This window comes from Myxocyprinus asiaticus, chromosome 46, assembly GCF_019703515.2.
Source record: "Myxocyprinus asiaticus isolate MX2 ecotype Aquarium Trade chromosome 46, UBuf_Myxa_2, whole genome shotgun sequence".
Lineage (NCBI taxonomy): Eukaryota > Metazoa > Chordata > Actinopteri > Cypriniformes > Catostomidae > Myxocyprinus > Myxocyprinus asiaticus.
In genome coordinates this window covers 16,291,435-16,318,165 of record NC_059389.1, presented here as the reverse complement: position 1 = coordinate 16,318,165, position 26,731 = coordinate 16,291,435, and the positions used below count along the sequence as shown (strand labels likewise).

Here is a 26,731-nt window from a genome sequence, read left to right as displayed (position 1 = left end):
TATGGGCGCTGCAAAGTTATTCAGTGTGGCGCAATGACTATATGCTTGTGAACACTGATTACAGTCTCATGTACAGGTTAGCGAAAACAAACTTTTAATGTCTGAATTTGTTCTCTATGCCATCTAGTTCCATTTAAAGTATCCAATCTCAGAATACAGTATTTACAATTGTTTTGTAAGCTTATTAGTTAGTATTTTAGTTAGCATGGCCAACTTGTCGATATCTTGGTTTCTGTAGCACTGCGCTGTTCACATTGAAATTTCATTTGTCCATAATCCTGCTCAACATAACTATAAAGTAAACATAAAATACCTTCTGATTGGCTGTGATTATGTGCTGTTTCGTGTTCAATGTGGAGCGACAAATTGATTGATGATGTAAATGTGTAGCTTCGATCCTTGTTAAAAACACAATGTAAGTTAACATTGGAGAATGCACCTGAACAACATACTGTATATGTCTGTTGAATGCGGACAGTGCCACAGCTTCTCTAAAAATAAAAGTTGACGAATGTGGATCTAAAAAAAGCCTGGCTATATGTGTTCATATTTTTTCTAATGGTATACTGTCTAACCCAACACCAGCAGTAAAAGACCACAGAGAGTGAAAACACTGATAATACATTTTTATATACATACACATTTATACAAAGTCAGAACACTCATACCCAATATCTTTTGTCTTTTTTGTTGGATTATAAATGTTTTATTTTATTTTTTTTTATACACGAAGACAATAGGCCACAAATGCAACATAAAAAAATCCACTTTGAGAAAGAGATAGACACAATGATATCAATGTTTATGAGAGCACATAAAACCAGCAATGAGCTCTCAGAAACTGGTTATCAGGATATGATATGAAGATATTTGGGAGCCTACAGTGTCCTGTCTAAGAGCTGCTAGAAAACGACTAAAGTCTCAGTAAGCGAGAACAGTACGTAATTTATTTATTTATTTATTTATTTATTTATTTATTTTAATCTTGCACAAAAACCTTTATGACTCCTTCATGAGAAATGAAAACTGTTTTCGTATTTAAAGAGCCCATGAAATCGCCTGACAGGCAACTGTTTTTCCTGTGTTGAAGCTTGGACAGGACATATCAAAGGGCACATTTTTTTTTTTTTTTTAATAGCCAATGGGCTTTAGTTACCTCACCGCCATGAACCATGATTTGCTACCCGTTATTCAGTTGCAGATGGTATTAGGGGGATGGACATTCTCATTCATCAGCATATGATTGGACATAAATCTGTGTTGTGCAAGATGAGTCATAAATATTTTTGGATAATTTTCACAAAAAATGTTAAATGCGTTTACGAGCTGAAAGTTCATTTTGTAAGCTTGTAGGAGTACACAAGCATATAGATGGCCTCAAAGCTAACAGACTTGAACTAAAAGCCACAAAACTCCAGTTATGATTTCATGGGGTCTTTATTTATCTATTCCTTGTAGCAGCTGTTAAGTGGAATTAAAGGACATAAAGAACCTGATTTGATCCACTGACACAACGTCAGGTGTGACAAATAGACATCGCAATCTATACATGTTTATGTCATGCTCTTGAAGGTGTCCTATTGTTTTCCAGAGAAGGTCGTCCAGTGAAGCAGAATCAGTCATAAGTGCAAGAAAACCTTTAAACGTGGAATAGATCAAGGGTCCAAGTGATATTACAATAGTCTTAATACTGGGAGCAGTTAAATTAGCATAACACTTTTTTTTATTTTTTATTGTTTAACAACAGTTTGGCATTCATGTTTATATAGCACCACCCACTGATCAGGTTAACATTCTATATCTGTTTTTACTCAACCATGATGACATCAAGAGGACAAAATAATAATTGCATTCACAACTTAACTAACACTGCATATTTCCAATTCTGCACCAGTATTAAGACTAGAGACTGTTACAGGCTCTTTGAGGGCTCCGTTTTAGTTCAGATGAGCGGTGAGGGCAGAGAGACAGTGAAAGTTAGAAGGTTTGATCATGGCTGTTTAGTTCTGGAGGGAGTTCAGCTCCAGTGCCAGAGGTCCAAAGCAGGGTCCAAGGATCCTAATTGCAGCTCCACACTGACTCACCAACCCAGGCTCCCACTAAATCAAGTCAAATAAAAACATAATAAAAATGCAATAACGTATGTAAACCAAATAATATGGAGACATTCTTTTAAAATTATAGGGATGCATGATGTTTCTGTAACCATATTGGTATTTGCCAATATTAGCATTTTTTAAATGATAGATGTTATTAATTGTTAATAGCATAATCATAATGAAATTATAGATGTTATTAATGTTTCAATGTTAATAGTTGTAATATTTATTTAATTACAACTTTTACAGTTTCATTGCATATATTAAACACAATGTGACAAATGACAGGATTCATATAGCAATACTTTAACCTCCTGAGACCTGAGCGTGACTGCTGTGTGCATTTTCCATTACCCTTTTTAATTTGTAACTAGTACAGTAGCCCCTAAGAAACAATGCAAAAAAAAATATTTATATATATATATTTAGACCAAACAGTTTTCCTAAAAATTGATGGCAACATACGTGGACACCGGGACTAAGTTGTGAAATTTTAAATTACATCAAATTATAGAAAGTCAGAGTTTTAAATCAAATTGTTTACTATGTTTCCAGGAGTGTTGGTTTTTCATGTTTTTGAGATGTTACAAGGCATTACATCAAAAATTAGCATAAATAATTCTGATTCAAAGTAATGGCCAGCATCACCCAATCACTGCCAGCCATCTTAAAATAAAATTATACATTATAAATTCTGAATCTATGTACTGATTACCATTGTCCCATGTCTGCCAAACATGTTGAGTGGACCAAACATCATCTGCAGCCTGAAACGAAACTTTTGACTGGATGTTGGAGTGAATGCACTTGGCTGCATAGGAAAGCTATAGGATGCTCCCTTGCTCTCTAATTAGTGAATGATGTAACCTCCAGTGTGCTGTCTGTCTGCACTGGTCTCAGAACAGTTTGAAATGCACCTTATTTTCATCCTAACTCCATATAAAGCCTCTGAAAGCAGATTTTCCAGCTTTTGGATGAAACCATTGATTCTCAATGTGATAATGCACCGTGAATATAGGATATTTTAAGGTAAATTAGCCTATAGTCCACATACATGGCCACTGTTTAACAATGTGCCATTTCGCGATGAATCAATGAAATTTTTTAAATGACATATCGGATGAAACTAGAGACTCTACTCTTTTGACTCAGACAGGTTTTAATGTAAAAACTTAATGAGGTTTCTTACCAGAAGTAGTTTTGTTGCCATTTTTCCCAAAGACAAACTCTGCCGAGATCAGTGCCATGTTGTTTTGTCACATGACTCAGTGTGTCAAAGTTTAACCCTTTAATGACAGCCTAGAGTCACCTGAACTAATATCAGTTGGTTTAAATGAAATGAAATTATGCACAGCCTATAGCAAAGCCAAAACATAATGTCCACGCATGTGGATACGGGGTCTCATGAGGTTAAATCATTTCATCCTTGATTCGAACAGTCATATAAAACAAAAGTCTTACCTGTGAAAATGTGTGTGAAGACACTGACGGTGGGCCCTGGGCTACTGGTGTGATGAGATGTGGGCTGAGTTGATTCTGTAAATTAAGGGATTGTGGGGGTGGTTGTATGGGATAATCAGATGGCCAGTGTAGAGCTCCTTCGTACTGTAGCTCTCCGCCCAGATCTTATCTACACACCAGGGATACTGTTACTACTATAGAAGAAAGGATTATGGGTAACAGACTGTCTATTCTCATGCATCTGCAAACATTAGAGTTGATATTCTTCACTCCAAGCACAAGATAATTACTAATCAGCATGGTGCTTTTGTAAGATATTTTGGCATGCGAATACATGCTTTTTTTTTATATGTGGGGACAAGACATTGACACGTTAAGTCTAAATATGTTTCATATGAAACTATGTAAGCTCATTATGCAGTTTTTTATTTGATGTAAGTTTATTTTTTGATATCTCTGGTTTCAAGTTTAGCTTTAGATTTTTTAGGTAAAGTGACAACAAACTGCTAGTTAGAAGAAGTAAATGTACATATAACAGTGTCAGGAATTAACTTTTTTTATTATTGGGCAATTTTTGCCCCACGGATGTGATTTTTAGGTGCAGTTTTTATCTTTATACAGTTTTGCATAAAATAAAAAAAAACACTGTGTCACCCTTTTATGTACAATCCTTGAATTTAATCAATATATTTATTAATATAAATTCCAATTAATTCAGTAAGGTTGTTACCTATCAGTTTAAATCAGCATCAACTCTTATTTTGTTATAATATGTATTAGGCTTTGGATAAAATATTAAAAATACAAATATTTAAAAAATAAAAGAATTTTTTGCACAATCATTTTGAATTTCGAGGGCATTTTTGTCATTCTCAGTGGCATTTCTGCCCCAAGCCCCCATTAATTTTTTGACCCTGATGTATAATACAATTTTAATTACTTTAAAGGAAGTCATGTTGTCATTGTAGTCTGGAAAATCATTCATTATTATGAAAAAGTAAATTAAATTGCACGGAGAAGATTTATGTCACATTTCTTGAAGTAGCACTGAATGCATTACAGAGCTGCCATATTTTTGTATTATGACAAATAACAAACATTAAACTTTTCCAGAATCAAGCTCTAGGTTTAAATTGTTATATATCTATAAGGGGAAGTTTTTATTTTTAGATACTGTGACTGGTCACTATTTCATCACATTTACCATTTTAATCACCTTATAGCTTTTTTTTTTTTTTCGGTTTAATTAAAGGTGCACTCAGTAATTTTTTCCTCATTAAAAAGGTTTAACTTCTAAAGACATGAATTGTAATTTTGCAATATATGTAGGAAATCATGACTACTCACATTAAAATGAAGACTCCAGTCATATCAGTAACCTTATTTATTCTACATGGAGAGGGTCTGCACATGGAGGCTGCCATGTTAGAATCACATGACCAGCCGAATACTTCTCACTTAATCTCAGTAATCATCCTGTTATTTGACACTTTGACACATAAAGATTTGACACGCAATGATGCTGAATCCAAGCCGATAGGTGTCAGTGTAAGTCCAAGATGACGCAGAGATAAAAGTTACTGAGTGCACCTTTAAATAGTCCCGAGTTTGACAAATACATTTTTAAAAGTACAATGATATATATTTATAAAATAATTTTAAAAAATTGTTTAAAAAAGTAAAATATAGCACGTATATGCCCAACTTTTACTTTGCTTAAATTGTTTAAAACTGAAAATTATTTTTGGGGTATTTTTGTGAGGGCAAAGTAAGTGTGAGAAAATTACAATTCAAAAGCAAACTATTCATGTGGACTACAAATAATGCACCATCTGGAATTATGTTAAACCACAAAGATATAAAAGGCTTTAAAAAAACAAATAAGTGAAAACCAAGGGGAAAGAGATTTGCAGACTATTTCTTAGCAGTGCTATTATTAACAATATTTGTTACAAAACAAAGTGGCCTTTAAAATATTAAAATTGAGAAAAGGCCAAAAGTTTAAGCAAGAAAAATTCCCATTAGAAACAACAGAACTGCTATGACACAGACAATAATCTCAAACAGGCACAGCAAGACAGGCAGGGTATGATGGGTCACATGGAGAGGAACAGGGCAGCTGAGATTGGCTTTTACATGTCCATCAAAGAAATGCTCACCCATCTAAAACAAAATGGCTGCCAGTGAGGCTATGCCCAAATGCCCTCCTCATCATCCTATTGGTTAAGAGATGGCAGGGTTTTAGCCAAGTGCAGCATGGAAAAGAAGATCAGGTTAGTATGATAATATATACAAGTAGAAGTGACCTGTAACTACAGACAAAGGATCAGTTTTCGGTATCTTCGCTTAAATATTGTCCTGAAAATAAGCTTTAAGGGAAACTGATCCTGGATCTGCACTTAATGCCGATTTCTACAATCATGAATAATAAAATCCGAAGGCTTGAAAAGTAATGATCAATATGAAGGCAGTAAAGAGGAAATGATGGCATCTGCATTGGAGATGAGGGTAGCTCCATTCTAATTAAAGGAATAGTTCACTCGAAAAGTGAAAATGAATATACTCACTCTCATGTTGTTCCAAAGACTTACTTTCTTCCATTGAACACAAAACGAGATGTTTGGCAGAATGTTAGCTCAGTTTCATTTCACTTTCATTGCATCTTTTTGCAAATGGTGACTGAGGCTAACATTCTGCATCCTTTTGTGTTCCACATAAGAAAGAAAGTCATATGGGTTTGGAACTACATGAAGGTGAGTAAATAATGGCAGATTATTTTTTTGTTTTTTATTGTATTTATTTATTTATTTATTTATTTATTTTTTGGTGAACTACCCCTTAAAGATTTAGCAAAGAAACTGCAATGGAAATGGACTTGAGAGTATCCACTACCAATTCAGTTTCTAGTATGAATACTTATTAACATGACCAAATTAAAACTGACCACACCTCCAATTTGTCTTTTGGTGCCTCAATGGGCTTGCTGTTAAAATTAAGCTCCTATGAATATGAGAAAAGCAATATACAGCAACTGTCAAATTATTTATATTCAGTCATACTGAAGTGATTTAATTAAGACTGAAGAAAAAAACAAGCTGATGACAGTGTTAAACACTTTTTAAAGGGCTGGACTGTGACCTGATCGGGTGATTTTGGAGGTTTGTGGTTGGTCTGGTCTGGTGGTGTTTTCAAGTAGCCATCATCGTAATTATCCGCCATGAGCTTCATACGGTTCTGTGTCTAGGAGAAAAGAGGAGGCACATATGTAAGGAAAGAATGGTAGGAGGAAAAGAGGGCAGGAAAAAAGGAAAACACAAAAAGGGGGTTGATTAAATGTGCTGATGGTATGTGATTTTCACATTACATTTGTACATTTACAATTAGAGGTGCTTGCCCATGTAAAACTCTGGGCCACATTGCTAGGGCATTGCTATGAACTCTCTAATGTGCTCTAAATGTTTTTAAAATGTTGCTAGGGTGTTGCTAAGTGGATGCTTACAGGTGCAAGTCTAAAAGCCCACCCCCAAGTCTTGAGTCCCTCCTTCAGTGTAAGTCTGTAGGAGTTTTTGCCTGTTTTATTGTCTTATGCAGTCCCACCACTAAGGAAGGTAAACGCGGCTGGGAGCAGGCTTTTCCGAGTCTTGTGACGCAGTCCATACCTGCTGTTTGAGTTGCTGCACCAAACGGTCCTTCTCTCTCCGCAACTGGGCAACTTCCTCTTGCGTCTTCTTCTTCTTAGATGAGGACAGCTCCAGCAAAGCTATGTTTGCATCTTTCTCACTAATGGCAGCCAGCAGAGCCTCCTGCCTGTGAATTACAATTGCAGTGAAATGACTGGAAGTCTAACCCTAATGTCAGATCTCACCTCGTGAAAGTACTATGGAAGTGCTCTTCAAAACAATTGACCTCATTAGCCACCTTTGGGCCAAATGAGGGCATGCTAGTATGTGCCAGGGGCAGTTGCCTAGTGATAGCCATGGCTTGCACTGGCCCAGTAGTGGAAAAGCGGCTAATGACAATGACCAGGATAGTTCACCCAAAAAATGTCTGTCATTCTGCCTAATATCTCTTTTTGTGTTTCATGGAAGACAGTCATGTGAGTTTGGAACAACACGAGGGTGAATAAATGAAGACTGAATTTTCATTTTTGGGTGAACTATCCCTTTAATGGATATTTGCTTTCACAAGCAAAAAACATCTCGGGGGTATATACATTTTGTCAAAATAATTGTGCATAACTGACTTAGAACGACAGAAATAGCTTGTTTATTCTCAGTTTTCTACAAATTCCCAGGAGCACGGCTGAAGTGAGGAGACTGAAATAGCAAACAGAATGAACCACATGCAGAATGAATCATCCACTGCATTTAATATCTGCACAAACACAGTATGAAAAACATACACTGCCTACATTTCTCATATGGTGTTTATCTCCATATACTTTTTATTAAGTGATTTATATTATTAACACTACAGCTTGGCAAAGTTCCCCCAGAATGAGATCTAAAATTTCATGGAATAGACACTTACCAGAAAGATAGTTAAAGAAGATTTAATAACTTAAATATGCAGTCTGGCAATTTGTTTAGATCTTAAAGTAATTTGTATATAAGTTCATGATCTAACATATTGCAAATGAGTCTCTTGCTCAACTGGCAACTTGGAAACATTTTGGCTTATGATGGAATCTGCTTTAAATCTACACTCCGCTGTTTGTTTCTGTTCCTACATGTAATATTAAACATGTTGATGCATGAGGTACAAGATTAAATGTGTTCATCTTAGTTTCATAGGGTATGCTGTTGTTCTTTCTTTTTGCCATCTGGAAGATGTTTCATATTTTTTAATGCTTGCATTCCAACTTCAAAATGTTTATTGCAAACCTTTCCCATTGTTGAGTTGTGTGAGATGCTAAACAGAGTAGTTTCCACAGTTTGAAATACATTATTGACTAACACACATGACAAGTAATGTGATAAAACGTCAATTACTTCCATATTAATCTGAGGTGTTGTCCTACCCCTAACCCGGCTGCAACCGTCAACAGCATAGCTTGTCAAGACATATTGAAGTTTGCTTGGTTTCTTTTTATTATTATTTTAATAGGCGTATTGGTCCAAATTCTTACCTCTAATAGCTGTATTTAAACATCAATTGATTTCTGACTGGATGTGATTTTGTCTGCTCTGCATAGGAAAAATGATTTGAAGCTTAAATGTAATGCATTATTTCGTATCAGGTGTAAGAAGGAACCTGCTGCAGTAACTCACTTCATCTCCAGCACCTCTTCCAGATGTCTCCTCCTCTCAGCTCTTAGTGTGGTCAGATGAGCTTCTTTCTCAGCCAGAGACTGCTGGGTGGACGACATCTTGGCCTTCATGGACTCAAGTTCTAGTTTCACTTTCTCCATCGCTCCAAGTAATTCTTCCATCTTTTCAAGAAATAAACAAGAGGCAGAGAACTTTTCAATATTGCTTGTTCTATAAATCACAAATTTGTTAAAAGAAAAATCTGCAAAAAATCCAGCTTAAACCAGCCTCTAAAGTTAACTAATTTTCCAGGGTTTTTAGGTGGTCCAAGCTGGTCTAGAGGGTTGAAACAAGCTGGTAGCTTGAACCAGCAACAAACCATCTGCCGTGTTCCAGAAGCCAGCTTGATTACCTCTGGTATGAGCTGGTTTCACCAACAGGGATATGACTGTAACCCACTTTAGATTTAATATTTAAAAGCATATTTTTATTCTTTACTAAAATGTCTTTATTTTACATTATTCAGTCTAGCCTTGTAAGTATAGAGCGTCTTGGTTCTGGAAGTATTTTTTCCATTCATTGTTTCCATAGGGATTTCATTGAATCCTTCATAAAAGAATTCTAAGCCATGAAACAAATCAATCAGCACCGAAGTGAATCACATCATTACAAACTTTTAAGTAAAATAGGTATTTCATGGAAAATGGTACAAGACTGTGTACTTAATGGCTGTGTCTCCTTTGGAAGGCTGTATGCTAGGTAGGACATGTCCTTTGAAGGCTGCAGTATACTGAGTGTCCTCTTTTAAACAAATCTCATTTAAACGAGATGGCCTTCAAAGGACAAACGGAAACAGAAGGTAACATGGTTGCTATAACAGCACGCCACTCTTTAACAAGCGCAAGCGCTTTGAGTGAGAAGGGAACAAAGTCCCTCTTGAAGGGAATGCATGAGGTACATTTTAGGAGAGTTATAATGATGTAAAGATTTTACAGTTGTACTTTTAGTATAATACTTTATTTTAATTATATATTAATATAATTATACATATTATATACTCTGCACCCATCTACTGAGGTACTTCAACTTGGAAATTAACATTCCTTGCGTTTGAACATCATATTTACGGGCAAATTGGCGTCATTTTGTTTAGACATTTCCATTGAAGCAAAGATTTGAGGGTTGTGAGTGCCCATGAAGGATACACCTCATGCATCCTCTGAATTCCTGTGAAAGAAGGTTGCATTCGAAGTGTCCTACTCGCTTTTCTGAAACGAGACAGCCTCGATGACGTATGCGGCCGAGAAATGCGACCTCCGGAAGACGCATCCTTCCAAACAAGACACAGCCAACGTCTTTAATGAGGGAATGAATCCCATAAAGCATTGCGAATGACATAATCGAATTAAAAACGATGGGAAAATATAAAACTAATGATTTAAAGTTGTTGTTTATAAGCACATTGTTTAAAGTTGTTGTTTATACATTTATAAATTAGAAAATGTTTAAAGTTTGAATATTTGATCAAAGTTTGGTATGTTACAGTTTGACACTTTTTTTGTCCATTTTTGTCCACTAAAATATTTTATTTTCTTTGACTAAAATTATATGTCATTTTTGTCAGACTAAAGTCCGAAACATACTTCACGCAAGTACGCAAACACAGATGCGAGCACTTGATTAACGCATGGCGTATGCGTGGTCCTGTTGTACATACTTTTCGTGCGCTCTTGCGTTGCTCTGGCGGTTACAAACCTCACACCACAAGGGGGCGATAGAGATTTTGGGGTTTTTTGGCACCACGAAACCGAATCATGAAAATTTGACTCTGTGGTCCAGTGTTTTATGAAGTCAAAAAGCCATCCCAACATGTCCAAAATGACTGGATATCCATAGATAGTTGCGGCATCTCTGCTGCAGACACCTTTCCATTTCTTCCTGGCTCACAAAAATCGGTCCCGTAGCTGTTTCCATTTTCTCTTTACAGTGTCGTTATCAGAATTTAGGGAAGCTGCAATTTCTTGCCAAGCATTTTCCATCGCTGTTTTGCTCGAATGGAGAGGGGATGAGGGGTCGTAAATATGTTTGTATAATCTAAATTGTTCAGCAAGTTTCTCCTCAAATTGCTGCTCCGCCATGACAGTTGTTGATTGAAAACAGAAAATCCACTCTAGCGCCCCTTGCGGCAATGCAGAGAATGCAGCGCGTACTTGCGTTGGGTTATGAATTGAGCGCTGACACATTTAACTACGCAATGACGCGTGGAAACGAGCTTGTATAGCAAGGTGTGTCTGCATACCTGCGTGAAGTATGTTTGGGCCTTAAAACTGACTAAAACTAATGAATATGAGAAGATAAAATATTGACTAATTTTAAAGGACATTTTTGTCAAAAGACTAAAACTATGTATAAAACAAAAAACTGTGAAAAAATTAACACTGGTTATATTAGTAGTTTGACATTGTTGGGAGACAGACTCAATTGCATCATTCACAGTGCGTTGTGGAAGTGGGCGGTCAATAATGGGCTCATTTGAAGCAGTTTGTTTGCTGCGATTCTCTAATTGGTGGATTTTCACCCTCAGGCTCATGGGTAGTGTAGTTCTTAAACACAATTTCTGCTATTAAACATATATATATTTTTTTAATTAAGTTGAAATAACACGAACTGATGGCTTCAATAGAAGCATACACCATCGACTAACAACTTCAAAGCTCATAGGTGGACATTTGTGAATGGGGGGGGGGGGGGTGCTCATACAACCTATTTTCATGTCTGTAACTGGCGTAACATGGTGTAATTGTTAAGACCATAAGGCCCATTACACCTATATGTTACACTTATTCTCATATTAAAAATATAACCTATTGAAATAAATAAATGGATTAACGTTGTACAATAATAAGATTGAAGTGGTTCCTGACAACCTTATTATTGGTTTACTACCTTCATTATAAAGAAATAAAATACAGCAATAGACTTCCAGCCTTAAAGCAAATTACAAGGACAAATCAGAGTACACACAAATGCAAGGATGGAGTGGAGAGAAATAATATCAAGGAAGAATATGAGGATGGAGTGGAGGGAAATATAATAGATGGGGAGATCAATAACATAAGATTAAGAACAAAGATGGGAACTGCTTAAAGAAGTAATAATATATTAATTGATGATGATTATTTTTCTTTGACTTTTCTGATTGATTGGTTGAATAGAAATGTAATTAGCAATTATACTGCTCTTCAAAGGCAAAATCCTTCAAAATAATCTGTACTGTGACAGACTAATTTGGCTCATATGCTAAAATTCAGAGAAAACTTGATGTGAAAATGCAGTAACTACAACATCCACATCAAAATTATTTGATGGATGGACAGACAGACAGATAGATGGAATGTTGAGAACGCCCCCCACAAGATGCTGCCCTGGGAAACTGCCCATGTCGCCTATGCCTAAATCCGCTACTGCTCACGTGACGTCTCTGACTCTCTGGTTTGCAGCAGCCGCTTCTTGAGTGTGTTATTGCTTTCGGTCAATGACAAAAAGAGAAAAATACTACCAATATCTGATGCTATTTTGTGATTGGTTGGGGCAGTACAGCCCACCCTCAATGTTTGCAACACATAGCCCGTCCCCAAATTGCTTTTAACTAATGCACAAATCGTAAAAAATCTTATATTTTATTTAATGCTGTGTTTGCCAAACGTTTGATTGGATGGGCAAAACTCACATTTGGGTGGGCTCAGCTCACCCCTGCCCATGCCTACATCTGGCCGCGTCTGTCTCTAAAGGTTTATAAGTTATTGTTGAAAGTCAGTCAGTTTATGGAGATCATTTATGGGATTTTTATTTCTGAAACCAGACTGTTGAACTCCATTGTAATATTGACCTGTTTTTCATGGTGGTTTCTTGCTGCCTCCTCCTGTGCCAGCACCATCTCTCTCTCGGCAGTGATTTGAACACTTTCTCTAAGAGCCTCCTCCAACTCTTCAATACGCTCTGCCTTCTGCCGCAAGGACTCCTGAGGTAGAAGGGGCACAATTTGTGATAAGCACATCATTGTTTGACAATGCTGGAAATAGATGAGAATCTATCATAACAGAGTAGCTTATGACAAAGATGTCATAATTTTCCTCTATACTTCACCTGCTGCGGGCCATCGTTGACATTCCTGCCCTTCCCTGATTGCTCCTTGTGTTTGCCAGAAACCTTCTTACTCTGCTCTTTTATTTGCCTGAAACAGAAACATAAGGTGTAAGAAGAACATTCTTAGGCTTAATCACAGAGAAAAGACAAAGCACAAAATAAGAGTTAAAGGGGTTTGGGGTGGGCCTATAACACTGCCTATATAATAGCTCAGACAATATTTGGGTTGGTCAATAAATATAGCCAAGCTTGATCACATAAATGATAGTGATCAATAGTGATCCGGACACAACAATAGCTTTGTGCTAAGAAACAAAATATTTTCCAGTATATTCCAGTTAAAGAAGTGGCTATTTTTAGCACTTAAAGACCCCATGAAATGAAGATCGAAATCTTTTGGCTTTTAGGTTAGTGTATTCCCAAAAGAAAATAATATTCAATGCTATAGAAGTTTACCCTGCTATAATTTAATTCCACGTACCAAATCCGGAAATGTGAAAAGGGTCCATAGCAAGTAGCATATTTTGCCACATATTTTGTAAACTAAAGGCAATTGGCTATTTAAGAAAAAGCGCACGCCCTTCCATTTATCCCGCCCCGCTTCCTGTTTCAATAGGAAAAGCACAAAAAAAGTAAATTGTGTGTGCCAAAACATTTCACTGGGTCTTTAACAGGCTTTATTCCTTATGTTAATATAAAACAGCAAGGGATAAAATTCTTGAGGTCTGGATCCAGCTATGTGTGTTGAAGTACACATGTATCTACTAACCTGGAAGCCACACTAGGTATCATATTTCCAGGTGAAAAAGAGGGAGACAAAAAGCAGAAGTTCAAAGGCCACTCAGTGTGAGAGAGAGAAAAAACACTTGATCAGTGGTTCTATGCAAAACTCAAAGGTGGGGGGGGGAGTAACATCAACTCCATCAAACGCAGGGACTGAAAACACTTTGATGGTGGTGCGTAAACACAGCAGCAAAAATGGACAAAGACATAACATATTTTGACTGCTACTCTAATGCAACAAATAATCAAACTTCACAAAGAATTTTAACACCAATTACAGGTGGTGAGGGAAATGGACTGACCTCTCCAGTTCGTTGATTTTTTTGTCCTTGTCATTCTTCTCATTCTCCATCTGACGCAGAATGTCCAATAGGCGATCAACTTCAGCCTGAGCCTTGGCAGAGTCCTCTCTGTGTCTGGCCACATCAGATTCAAGTGAGGAAATGCGCTCGGATAGCTCGGAGTTGGCCTGTGCATTGGCTGCGGCACTCTGGGCCTAAAGAAAATGTAAACACCATGATTGAACACACTCACAAACATTCAAAAACTCAAATATATTAATGTTGAAGTCCATGCGTACTCTCACATCTGGCTTGTTTTGCCTATGTAGTTTATGATATCCAGCAACCACACTGTTACAAATAATGCATTCCAATTTGCATACTTGAACCATGCACTAAATGTATTTCCTCGCTGTTGGCAGGAAAGTCCATACTTTTAAGTATGTATTGTACTAAGTAGGGATGTGCACGAGCAATCGACTAATTGAACTAGTCGACTATTACAAACACTACTCAAATATTGCAAATTGATTTACCTTTGCACAATTGCCTGACGTGGGCTACTCTGAATTATAATGTTCTTTCCCTGTAAATCACTCACCAAATCTCACAGCTAAAATTAAGTCCTCTGAAGGTCACTGTGGATATGTGTCGTTGAGGTGTTGGATGAGAGAAGGAGATATCATGGCGCCTTTAGTGTGTGCTTTCAACAAGTGTGGCAATACTTGAAATATTTTAATTTTGATTGAATATAACTCTATTGGTATTTGGTTCTTGTTAGAGTCATGCAAACCAATAGATAAGGATCTGCTTTTATGGTAGAAAGAAAATGTGAAGCGGTATGAGAAACTATGAAGTTTATCAGACCAGTATGTGCATATGTGCGTTAAAGGTGCTGTAGGTGATTTTAGCCATTCTGGAACCTCCACGAGACTGAGCCGTTGAATTAGATTCGCACACACTTTCCGAAACACCACCATTCAAAGATAGCGTTGAAACGTCATCAAACAGTAGAGCAGCAGTGCATCTTCTCACATTCGTCAAACACAACAGTAGCAAAATAGCGCCCTCAGCTTACAATCTGAATATGACAATAAACTTGAATGATCCTTCAACTACTACACTATGAGAATGTGTAAAATGATTGACAGACAGAAAGCAAATCAAAGTCTTCTGATTGGCTAATCAAAGAATGTGTCCACGGCCCACAGTCACATTTTTGTTACCTGTTTACACAGTCTAGGGCTGTCACAGAGACCGGTGAGATATTTCAGGACACTTGTTTCAGTGTTATCTTTCAGAGAGAAGGAACATTTTCTGCATACCATACCATAAAAAAAATCACTTACAGCACCTTTAAATATCTGAACACGGGCATAGTGCAATAAATAAAAAGCCAACTTTTATCACTTGTTTTTCTGAATAATAACATGTGAAATAATAAAAAGGTGATAGCCTTTATGTACACTCAGAATTTATGTATATGCATTAATACCGTCAGTTTTGGTTTCTATGTAAGGTCTTATTGCAAATCAAAAAAAAAGTTTATAGTTCATAGTTTGCTGAAATTCGCTTATTTTGGAACCATTGCTGTTAACATTTGTGAATAAAACAAAATATTCATTTAATGTACGTGTCATACTATGGAATGGAATAATATGCAAATTAGGATATAGTAACTTTGGATGCTCTCTCTCACCTTCATCAGTTGGTTCTCGAGCTTGGTGCACTCCTCCCTTCGTTGCTCAAGAGCAATTTCTAAACTTTTCAGTTTGGAGTCTTTCTTCAGGCCAGAAGATGCCAGAGATGATGCATGCTCTTTGAGGTCCAGGAGAGAAGTCTAAAACCAGAGTTTACAGTACGATGAGATCCCAGATACACAACTTCAAATGCAGCATTTCAGCATGCATTTACCTTAAGATGCTCATTCAAAGGACAGAGTTCTTAATGGTTGTGCATTATGGTTTATCTGTTTTGACATGCACTTAACCAACCTGTCACAGCAGATATCTGCTTGTAAGCACATTTCTGACAGATAGGTGTCATTACTCAGGTCGTGGTTCGCAAGCAAGGTTTTTTATTTTTGTCTCTCTCTTTTTCAAGTTAATTTATCTCTTTAAATCTCTTTAAAATATTTAATTGCATATTTAAAGTAACATAAAATCCAAATTTGGCCCGATTTACTTATTTTCATCTTATGTTGTCACTGGTGCTATTGTGCATGATTCATCAGTGCAAGTTATTCTAAAGGAAATAGATCTGGGGCAAATTTACCAAACAGTTGTGTTTTTGCGTGTGGTATTTCAGTGCAAAAATCTGCATCTTATTCACCAACAACTTGCAATATAGTTTAGCATGCGCAATCAGCGCTGAAATAGTATGCCGTCTTTAGTATTTAAATTAAGTCATTGTCATTCCTTTCCAAACACAGCTCCTTTGTACTGCATATAAATTAGGCTCATTATAGATTGTGCTTCATTCACAAAACACTGCACCATTACCACCTGAGAAATGCAGGCGGTAAACTGAATTTTACTTAAACGAGATGTTTGTGTACATTTTCTATTGATCAAGTCAGCAGTATTTCATCAAATAATGATCAAATGATGTCAAAGAATGTTATAGCCTGTCAAATATCCAGATACGCAGTAGTTATGCTCACTTTCGGTATGTTAAAGAGATGATTCAGGTGTCGGGATCACAGTATGGGAGCGATGCTGTACAGTCCCGACAGAGTGTGTCAGATCGTGGTGATCGCTGCATCCTCAGCAATATAACACTCAGAACCAGCTCGCAAAATCAGAATTGCACCATGCAAATTGCATTTTAGCACAGATTTTGTGGGCGCATTTGCACTATTGCCTGATCTGTATAATTTCTTTAATGAATTAGGTGCTAAACCAATGCAGATATCAAACGCTTTCGTTAAAATATAATAACTTTCTCCATCTCTGAAACAACTTTAGGTTTCTGCTGATGACACCAAAGCTTAGTGGGAAGGGGAAAATAATATTAACCAATTATATAAAGGTTGATCCAATCAAATCCCAATGAATAAAATCCCACCCTACATTATTTCTGTTTCACAATACAGAAGGTAAATGCATTGCGAATGCAGTTTCATGTTGTCATTAAGGACTGAGTACTAACCTCACGGTCTGACAGGTCTCCTTGTAACATGCTAACTTTCTCCTTTAACTCTTTCAACTCTTTCTTGCTGTTGTCCAGCTCCTCAGCTTTTTCTCGCTCCTCGCGATCACGCTGCTCCTTCAGACGCTCAATAATACGCTCCTATATAGAAGTGGACACACATTATCATGGCCAGTAAAAGACAGTATGTATTATGAATAAGAAATACTGTTTGACTCCATACTAGGACAATGCCGCTGCCATCTAGCAGTGCACCAATGCATCACAATGGCTGATGATTTGTCCCACAGTCCTGCAGTGTATTCTCCTGTCATCTATAGGTGTTCCTCACCTTCTCAGCCAGTGAGTCCTCCAAAGTAGTGAGGGCTGTGTCTGTATTAGATGTGTCCGTCTGCAGGGACTTCACCCTCTCCCTAAGACTGCTCATTTGCTTCTCTTTGTCCCTCAGTTGCTCCTGCAAGTTTTCAATCTGAAACACAGGATTTAATGTAAGAGTTATCTGAACTGCAGTGTTGAAAAGACCAGTTTAGAACACCATAAATTTACATGCTGGTTCCGGCCAGTTTATGCTGGTTAGTGCATGTCTGGTGCTAGTCTAGCTGGTGGACCAACATTGCAATGCTTTGCTGTAAAGCTGGTCTACCAATATACTGTAGTCTGGCTGGTAAAACTTGGTGGTTCCACCAGCACCAGCATCCAAAACACAAGCTACTGGTGACAAACTATAACTGTATTTCCTCACTTTTTTCTGAAGTACATTGACTTTACGCTCCTTGACATCCAGCATGTCCTTCAGGTCATGGATTTCTCCATTTAGTGTGCTCTTTTCTTCTGACATTTCCTGGATCTGCTTGCTCTTCTTGTTCAGCATGGTCTCCTTCTCCTCCAGACGCAACCTCAGAGCATCCACCTGTAAAATAGTTGGATGCACTGGTCATAAAAATGCATTTAATGGTCAGCTAGGTGAAGAATAACCACTAAAGTGGTCAACTACCTCAGTCTGTAATATGGCAGCACGTTGTTCTTTGGCAGTCAGAGACTCTTTGAGGACTTCAATATGTTGTTTGCTGTCAGAGAACTGGTTAGTCAGGGTCTCCAACTTGGTCTGCAAGCCGAGGAGCTGAGTGTCTTTCCTGGACAGGTCCTGCTTAACCTGGTCCATCTAAATCACAGAATATTTGATATTCAAATGAGGTGGCATTCCTTGTGAATCAATATATAAGTGATCATTCTGGATATACTGGTAAAGTTTAGTCAATGCTGTACCTTATTTTTCATGAACTTAGTGTGGTTACGGTAGACCTCCATTTGTTTGGCCTCCTCCTGCCGTTCTTCACAGCTGAGCATGCTACTGGATCGAAGCATCATGACCTGGTCCTCCAGCTCTCTGAGGCCCCTCTCTAGAGAGCTGATTTGAGAGTCCTGACAGCACAATCAAAGGACTTATTTTAAGTCATCACCCAGGATTTGTGCCTTCTGTTTATCCCATTTTACTTAACTTATATTTAACCATAAATGTTCCATTGAGATATCATATAGAATTTTTTGTCCTCAGCAATAAAATCATCAGAAAAACATGACAACATGTAATATTCAGTTTAATATAGCAAATTCCCTTACACTACCAGTGAAACGTTTGGTTAAATCTTATTTTTCTCATGATCTTAAAAATCTTTCTTCACAAAATGCGATGAGTTGGACCAACAAGTATCCAGCATACATGGGGACTCTTCCAAAACTGTTTAAAAAGCATGGTTGAGTTGGTTGAGAGAATGCCCAAAGTGTGCAGAGCTGTAATCTAGACAAATTGTGACTGTTTTGAAGAAGTAAATTAAAATTTAAGTAAATTTTTATTTCTGATCACTACGTAATTCCCAGACTTCCATTAGTTTTCATTACTATTATTTTAAATATGGAAATTGAAGTATGTGTGTCTAAACTTTTGACTGGTAATATATGTAAACGGGTATGAAAACGAAAACCTAGTGAGAACAATCAAAATCTAAAGTGATACCTTCATCTCAATTACAGTCTGCAGAGCTTTGGTTTTCGTAGTCTCTGGCGTCCCCTCGAGGCGGCGATGCAGCTCCTGGAATTAAAGACACATGGTTGGCACTTCCTTCACACAAGTGCCAGAAATAGAGCTTTCAGATAATGTCATCAGCCCTTGAGGGGGAGCAATGCTGTTTATTTATTTATTTATTTACTGACTGAGTTACGTGCATATCGCAAGAGCTGTACTTCATAAGTGCAAAAAGAGTTCCCTGCTATCTCGTTCAATTAAGTATCTTATTTGTTTGTGCTTTGAGGGGAATAGCTGCTGTCATTATGTGAATGAATGTTGTATAATTGAGCATGAAGAGAGAGTAGTTTTTTTGGCTGCAGTCAGACTGTTGGAGTGGGCAGTATGACAAAAATCTTAGTCATTTTACTCTCATGACAGTATATATAATAATATAGTTCTTTAGCTGGAAACCCCTATTTTTGTGTAATCCACTGAATTAAATAAGTATTATTCTTACCACATTGGCAAATTGTTTAAGAAAATTTAAGTCTAACAAAATTGAATGGGGTAAGAAAATAAACTTAATTCAAGACCCTTACACAATTTAGTTTCTGAAGTTATTATATCTTGTTTTAAAGCAGTGTGCCATTTTCTCGATGTTAAATGTACTTCTCATGTTCCAGCTCAAAATTCAGAGTAAACTATTACTAAGCCATTTGTAGGTTGAGGTTACCGAAAAGTGAAACACTGTGGCTCTGTCCGCTATCAAACATTCCTCTATTTTTTTGAGCAGCCCGTCCAGCCTATCAAGTTTGGCTCAACCACAATGAGTATTTTTGTCTTATTTTCTGCTAAAAATATCTAAACATAAAAAATAACTTGAGAAGCAGAATGACATAGATAGAGTATTGTCTTCAGATAAATGTAACCAAATTTGGTGGGGTTTATGCTTAAAAAAAGGGGAAAAAAAACTATTTGCTAATGTGGTAAGAAAAAAAAACTTGTTTTCCCTTGGAAGTTTTTTTTTTTCTTACCACATTGGCAAATGTTTTTTCTTGTTATAAGCTTAAACATTACTACATTTTGTAAGATTTCTCTGGAAACAAGACCAAATATATTATGTAATTTTTATTAAGAATGTTTAGACATTTATAATGGATAACAAGACAACTATACTAATTATGAAAATGATGTTTTGCAGTTTACTTCTCACTTCAATAGTCATATACCTCTCTCAAAGCCACCAGCTCTTTATCACGCTGTTCTAGAAGGTTCTCTAGGTGGTGTGCATGCATCTCAGCATCTGCAAGGCGACGTGTTCGCTCATGATCCTCTTCGTTGGCTTTAGCCGAGGGGCTCTTGCTGTGCAACATCTCCAGGAGCTTTTTGACTGAGTCATCACGAGCAATTAGCGTCTGTCGTTGGGTTTCCAAGCGAACTTCCATCTCCTCCAGGGTACGGCGGAGCAAGAAAAGCTCTCGAGCCTGCCTTTCCTGCTCCTCGCTGGGCTCACAGGCGAGCGGCTCCCCGGGTGGTTGGAGCAGCTGGTTCAAGTCACGCTGGATGCGCAGCTCAGCCTGCAGCGCCTGCATGGTTGTCTGCAGGTGCTTTGATGGACAAGAGAACACAAAATAATTAAACAAAATTGTATTTCTAAATAACACTTTTGACAACTATGAAAGGAAGCATTTGTACATACCTTTAATATTCTTTGTGGGGTTGCATAACTATATCTTCCATAATATCTCAAATGTCAGTGACAAATATCAGATTTGCTTAATAGAAATATGGAAGAGAATATAAGCTGTCTGGGACAGCAATCAGGCAAATTCAAAGAGGCGAAACCCCAAAATGGACCATCTAGAAACCATGTCCTTGAACTTTTCAATAACAGTGTCTACATATTCCATATAAGTCTATATTCCACATAAGCAGTAATAGGAGTAATTACTCTTACAAACTGTGGACATCTATGCTGGTCTAAGATGGTTTTTCAGCAGGGATGAAGGTAATTCATGGGTTCACATGTCTTTATTTAGCTGTGGATTTTATCTTTAACAAGCTGTTTATCTATAATCTATAACACATTTGTCCTCTGTCCTCAACACCAGTTGTAAAGGTGGCAAGGAAACAGTGTGTGCTAATTTTAGCATCTCCCACTCTCTTATTTCCTCCAAATTCACCATTTTGTTGAAAGCACAATGTTGCAAACATGAACAACAGTAATTATACATTTCCTTAATCATACACACACATACACAACTGTGCCATAATTAATGGCAAGTTCTCATTAAGCCCAATAGGCATGTAACTACTTGCCAATAATCACCAGGAAACACATACTAACAAGTGCTAAGAATTGGAGCTCTCTGATGATTTGCATGTTAATTTTAATCACAAGCAAACAGTGTGAGAAGCGTGATCTTAGAGTGAATAACCAAGCCATCATTAGCTTAGTGTTGTACGCCCCTTCGTCTGGGAATGTGTCATGACAGTCATGTTGCAGTGAATCACAGTTTGAAGCTAATCATCCAAATAAGGGGAGTGTTTAAACAGAGATGGAGGATTATGGCACCACTGCTGCAACAAAACCCATCTTAGATGGTGAGAAATTAAAGGGATAGTTCACCCAAAAATGAATATTTTGTCGTTATTTACTCGCCCTTATGTTGTTCCAAATCAGTATTACTTACTTCCGTAGAACACAAAAGATGTTAAGCAGTATGTTAGCCTCAGTCGCCATTCACTTACATTGCATATTTTTTCCATACAATAATAGTGAACGGTGACTGAGACTGTCATTCGGCCTTACATCTCCTTTTGTGTTCCACAAAGGAAAGAAAGTCATACTGGTTTGGAACAACATGGGGTTAAGTAAGAGATGGCAGAATTTTACATTTTGGGTGAGCTATCTCTTTAACTGCATATACTTATATAATATGTTGCTCATGAAGTCAGAATTAGCATATTGTATCAGGCAGGACTTCAAGCAGTGAGCCACACACAGCAGGACCAGACTGTCCATTTCAGGACTGTCCATTAACATCACCTCAGAGCAGAGGTAATATTATCATTTGCATGTGAAGATAAGCTGATCTTTAAAGGGATAGTTCACCCAAAATTGAAAATTCTCTCATAATTTACTCACCCTCATGCAATCCCAGATGTGTGTGACTTACTTTCTTCAGCAGAATCGAAACAAAGCTTTTTAGATGTATATCTCAACTCTGTAGGTCCTTACAAAGCAAGTGAATGGTGACCAGACCTTTGAAGCTCCAAAAATAACATAAAAGAAACATAAAAGTAATCCATTAACTCCAGTGGTAAAATCTATATCTTCAGACATGATAAGATAGGTGTAGGTGCAAAACAGAAAAAATTTAAGTCGTTTTTCTACTCTAAATTTCCACTTTCCACTTGATCTGTTTCTCACCCACATCTATCACATCATATGGATCAAGTTTATGTTTCTTATATGTGATTTTTGGAGCTACAAAGGTCTAATCATCATTGTGAGGACCTACAGAGCTGAGATATTCTTCTAAAAATCTTAATTTGTGTTTTGCTGAAGAAAGAAAGACATACACATCTGGGATGTGATGAGAGAATTTTAATTTTTGGGTTAACTATCACTTTAATCACGCAATTCTCACTCTTTGAAAATGCACTAATGCAATGGAACGTAATGATTATTTAATCTTTTTCTATAAATAACAATCAGCTCCAGAGGAGAGATTTTATGTTGTATACTTTTTTGATTTTATGGTAAAAAAGAAGCAATGTCACAAAGTGAAATTGTTTATCATTCAACTAATCATAAAATTCTATTTATTAGACATAAAACTAGAATTTCCTCCCAGCGTTACCTAGACTAATCTCCCTAGCCTAAATGGTTAGTTTACCCCAAAGTAAAAGTTCTGTCATCATTTACTCACCCTCATGTTGTTCCAAAATTACTTTCTTTCCTCCATGGAACACAAAAGGAAATGTTAGGCAGAATGACAGCCTCAGTCACCACTCACTTTCATTGAATGGAAAGAAGATGCAATGAAAGCTAATGGTGACTGAGGCTAACATTCTTCTTAACATCTCCTTTTGTGTTCCACAGAGGAAAGAAAGTCATACTTTAAAGCATACATACACTTTTATACCTTAATCGCATATACACCACATTTGTGCATAACATAATTTACATCTTACTACATCCAGAAATGCTTTTCAATAATGACACCTAATGTAGAGTATAATGAAAAGCAATGTTTCCCAACCCTGTTCCTAGAGTGCCACAAAACAGCACATTTTAAATGTCTCCCTTATAAGGCCACGTTCACAATAATTAGTTTTCAGTTTTCTAATGACATCGTTCTCCAAGGTATGCGGTAATGGAATAAACGCTCTATTTTCGATGGAGGAAAATGCCATTCTTGTGTGGATGAGAGGCATAAACGTAGCGAAATCAATACATTTTCAAAAGAAAATGTATTAGTGTGAATGTGGCCTAAGGCATACCCAGTTCAGGGCTATGTTCAGAATGGAATACTGCTTACTGTATACTGAGCAGTACATCCTGTATACTACATCCTTTTTTTAAACAGAAAAACATTATGTGAAACTGAATGCATTATGCAACGACAAACATTTCAATATGCTACAATGTTGTCATATAACCTCATTATGTTATTTAATTCAGCGAGTTGCATCCAGGTAGCAGATCAGAAATAAAAATGGTTATTTTGCATTTTTATTAAAATTTGTATGTAAAAATCTTTTTATTCTTGACAGTCAGGTAAAATAATGAGTCAAGAAGATGTTAAAAATCGTGACTGACATTACATCATGGTTAATTTGTAAAACGTGTTGCACTGAGGGATACAGTACCCAACACAGTACCCAAAATGTAGTATCAGCCGTGAAGTCTATGCATACAGAAAATGTTGATATTATGCACAGTATACACACTATATACTGCAGAAATAGCTAAATAGTGTGGTATTATGCAATTTCCAAAATATCCCAGGTCATGGAGCATTCTAATAAACTGTAAGGGAGACATTCAAAATGTATGGTTTTGAAATACTCCAGAAACAGGGTTAGGAAACACTATAAAAATAACATTTTTAAGTAAAAGATATTATTATTTACTTGTGTAAATACTATAAGTACCCTTTTTAGATACACACTACTATTTTATACTGATCTTAGACTAGATTATTTTCAGCACGTTTTAATCCTAACTCCCATTGAAACCATAAAGCTGCTCTCAGATCAGCAATAAATGTTCACTTCTACCTAGACTTATAACCAAGCGTATCCTGCCACATGTACCCACCTGTGTCTCATCTTGCACTGCACGATACTGCTCCTTCCACACTCCTATTTTGGACGCCTCATCTTTGCGCAACGCACGTTCCTTCTTCAGCTCCGGGCTCCAGAAGCTTTTGATGGAGCTCATGGAGGAGCTGAGCTTGCTCTCCTTCACCTCTATATCCTTCCGAAGGAGCTCGTTCTCCCTTAGCACCTCCTTGAGCTGGGCTTGGAGCTCCATGATTGTGTTGTCCCTTGCCTGGCGCAGGGAGTGAGGAACAGTTGATGCTGCGTGGATCTCCCCTCCAAAGCCCATAGAGTCGGTGGACACTGCCGGCACCATAGCCATGTCAGGTGTGCTGCCCGTTACCGTTCCTCGGACACCATAAGGGATGCTACCACCAAAACGTCCCGTCGCCACACCACTCTTGGGGAGATCAGAGGAGGTGCCTATTGCGACTTCATTGTCACTCATGTACATTGGCCCTGATGTGGCGTAGGCAGCGTTGAGGGATTGGATGTTCTCCATGGAGAGCGTCTTACCTCCAGAGCCCCCTGGGCCTCCGCCGCTGCCCCCCATGCTGTTGGTGCGACGGTGGCCCATGCGGGGTGACCGAGGCAGCCGTGGTGAGCGGCCCGAGTTACTCTGGTTATTTCTACCCCCGCCATGATTACTGTCCATTTTGCTCACTGATCGGGAACTTCCGTACATATCGGCAGGTTTACGGTGGTGGAGCAGCCAAGGGTACCCCCAGAAATGTATTTGAAGTAATGTGCTTTTAAACAACCCAAGTCATCTTCATCTCACGTATTCTAAGGCTTTGCTTTGGTTGAACTCTCTTGCACATGAATGCATGTGCTTTATATCATGCAAAGGCCAGTCTTTCAGGGGCTCAAATGGAGCAACTATTGTAGCCTGCAAAATGACATTAAAAAAGCAAACCTCAAATAGAGATAATGCCATTGTGTTCACATAATACAAGTCTAACAGCAGTGCCTTTCCCAAAAGACATCTATCGGGTCACCTTCTCTTATGGGTCCAAGAAAAAAAGACTAACACCTGTGCATCAACAACAATAATTTAGAGAGCTGCATAATGTTAGAGCTGTATAATGTGCAGTCTGTGATGAAAAAACATTATTTACACCACTACCTCTGTTATTAACATGTTATAACTATTGTTCCAATCATTACTTGTCTTAAGCCAAATCTTGCTCATGCTATAGACAATTAACGTTCATATACAAAAATAATTCACTAACTAGATGATCAGAAAATGTGAGAATATATGCATCTCCCATTTACACACCGATTGAATCCGAGGAAAGGTGGGGTTTTATTTGTAGGCTCATACTCCAAGGTTATCATACATTTTACATCAATAGCTATAGCAACATTGGTTTCTCGGCTAACGATTTCTATTATAAAACAACATACTGTATATTCATTGTCCATTTCATTGCCGATTCAATTACGCTTTTGTATTTAGGTGAAGGCTGCTTATTGCACAGGGCTGACAAACCAACCAGAAGCGTCGGCATTTCCCACACACAACGTCAATAGTAAAGACTTGCAAATGCGCAAAATCACTGGCTGCATTTTTTATTGTATTTTTATTTTTTTTATTATATATCAGTACGGTTTAAATGTCTGATATGCTGAACCTAATGTTCCGTTTATTCAATTTCGGCACTGGCAATCCCGCTGAAATCGCTCAGCGACCATCCAGAGCATCCTCTCTCAATGTCCTTTTCTCCACCATTGCATGGCTTAACACATTTATGCCTCCTCTTTTGTTAGTAATAGCAGTTCATCAAATGCGACAATAAAAGAGAGGCGCTTTATGATTATCCATATATACATAATAAATAGCCATAACATATACTAGGATGACATTTTTTATTATCGGTTAAACCACAATGTGACAAAATATTAAAATAATTCTTCCCGGACCAAATTACCTTCCGTGGCTGATTTATTTCCTCCTATATGTAACGGCCGTCTGTCCGAGAGCTGATGAGGAATCGGTCTATTTTTCTTTGTATCGCTTTATCATTTTATTATTTGCAGACATACACCAGCACCTTCCCAGGGCTAGAGGACTTCAGTGACGTAACGCCTACGCTGCGCGCTTACAACATTCGCCTCTCTCTCTGAAATTCCAACGCCATGCCACAAAGGTCATTTTAAAAATAAATCGCAAATCTCGATAGAATTAGTAGAATGTTTCGTGTTTACATTTTTATTTTTTAT

At 37.5% G+C, this 26,731-nt stretch overlaps 1 protein-coding gene across 2 annotated transcripts; it reads right to left on the bottom strand.

Annotated features, from left to right (window-relative positions):
- Window positions 1-611: 611 nt before the first annotated feature.
- On the bottom strand, window positions 612-26,581 carry LOC127436017 (ELKS/Rab6-interacting/CAST family member 1-like). Of its 2 annotated transcripts, XM_051689900.1 has the most exons (20): window positions 26,440-26,581; window positions 24,504-25,394; window positions 20,404-20,781; window positions 19,184-19,258; window positions 18,436-18,591; window positions 18,164-18,331; window positions 17,912-18,079; window positions 17,501-17,638; window positions 17,170-17,310; window positions 15,719-15,859; window positions 14,041-14,234; window positions 13,725-13,736; window positions 12,956-13,043; window positions 12,699-12,830; window positions 8,831-8,991; window positions 7,220-7,367; window positions 6,699-6,800; window positions 5,720-5,776; window positions 3,561-3,729; window positions 612-2,099 (listed from the first exon to the last, which is right to left on the bottom strand). In XM_051689900.1, exons 2-18 carry the CDS (start codon window positions 25,188-25,190, stop codon window positions 5,750-5,752), a joined length of 2,916 nt encoding a protein of 971 aa, XP_051545860.1. In that variant the 5' UTR covers window positions 25,191-25,394; window positions 26,440-26,581; the 3' UTR covers window positions 612-2,099; window positions 3,561-3,729; window positions 5,720-5,749. The 2 variants fall into 2 exon arrangements, with proteins under 2 accessions (XP_051545860.1, XP_051545861.1); XM_051689901.1 differs by lacking the exon at window positions 13,725-13,736.
- Between the last annotated feature and the right edge of the window lie 150 nt (window positions 26,582-26,731).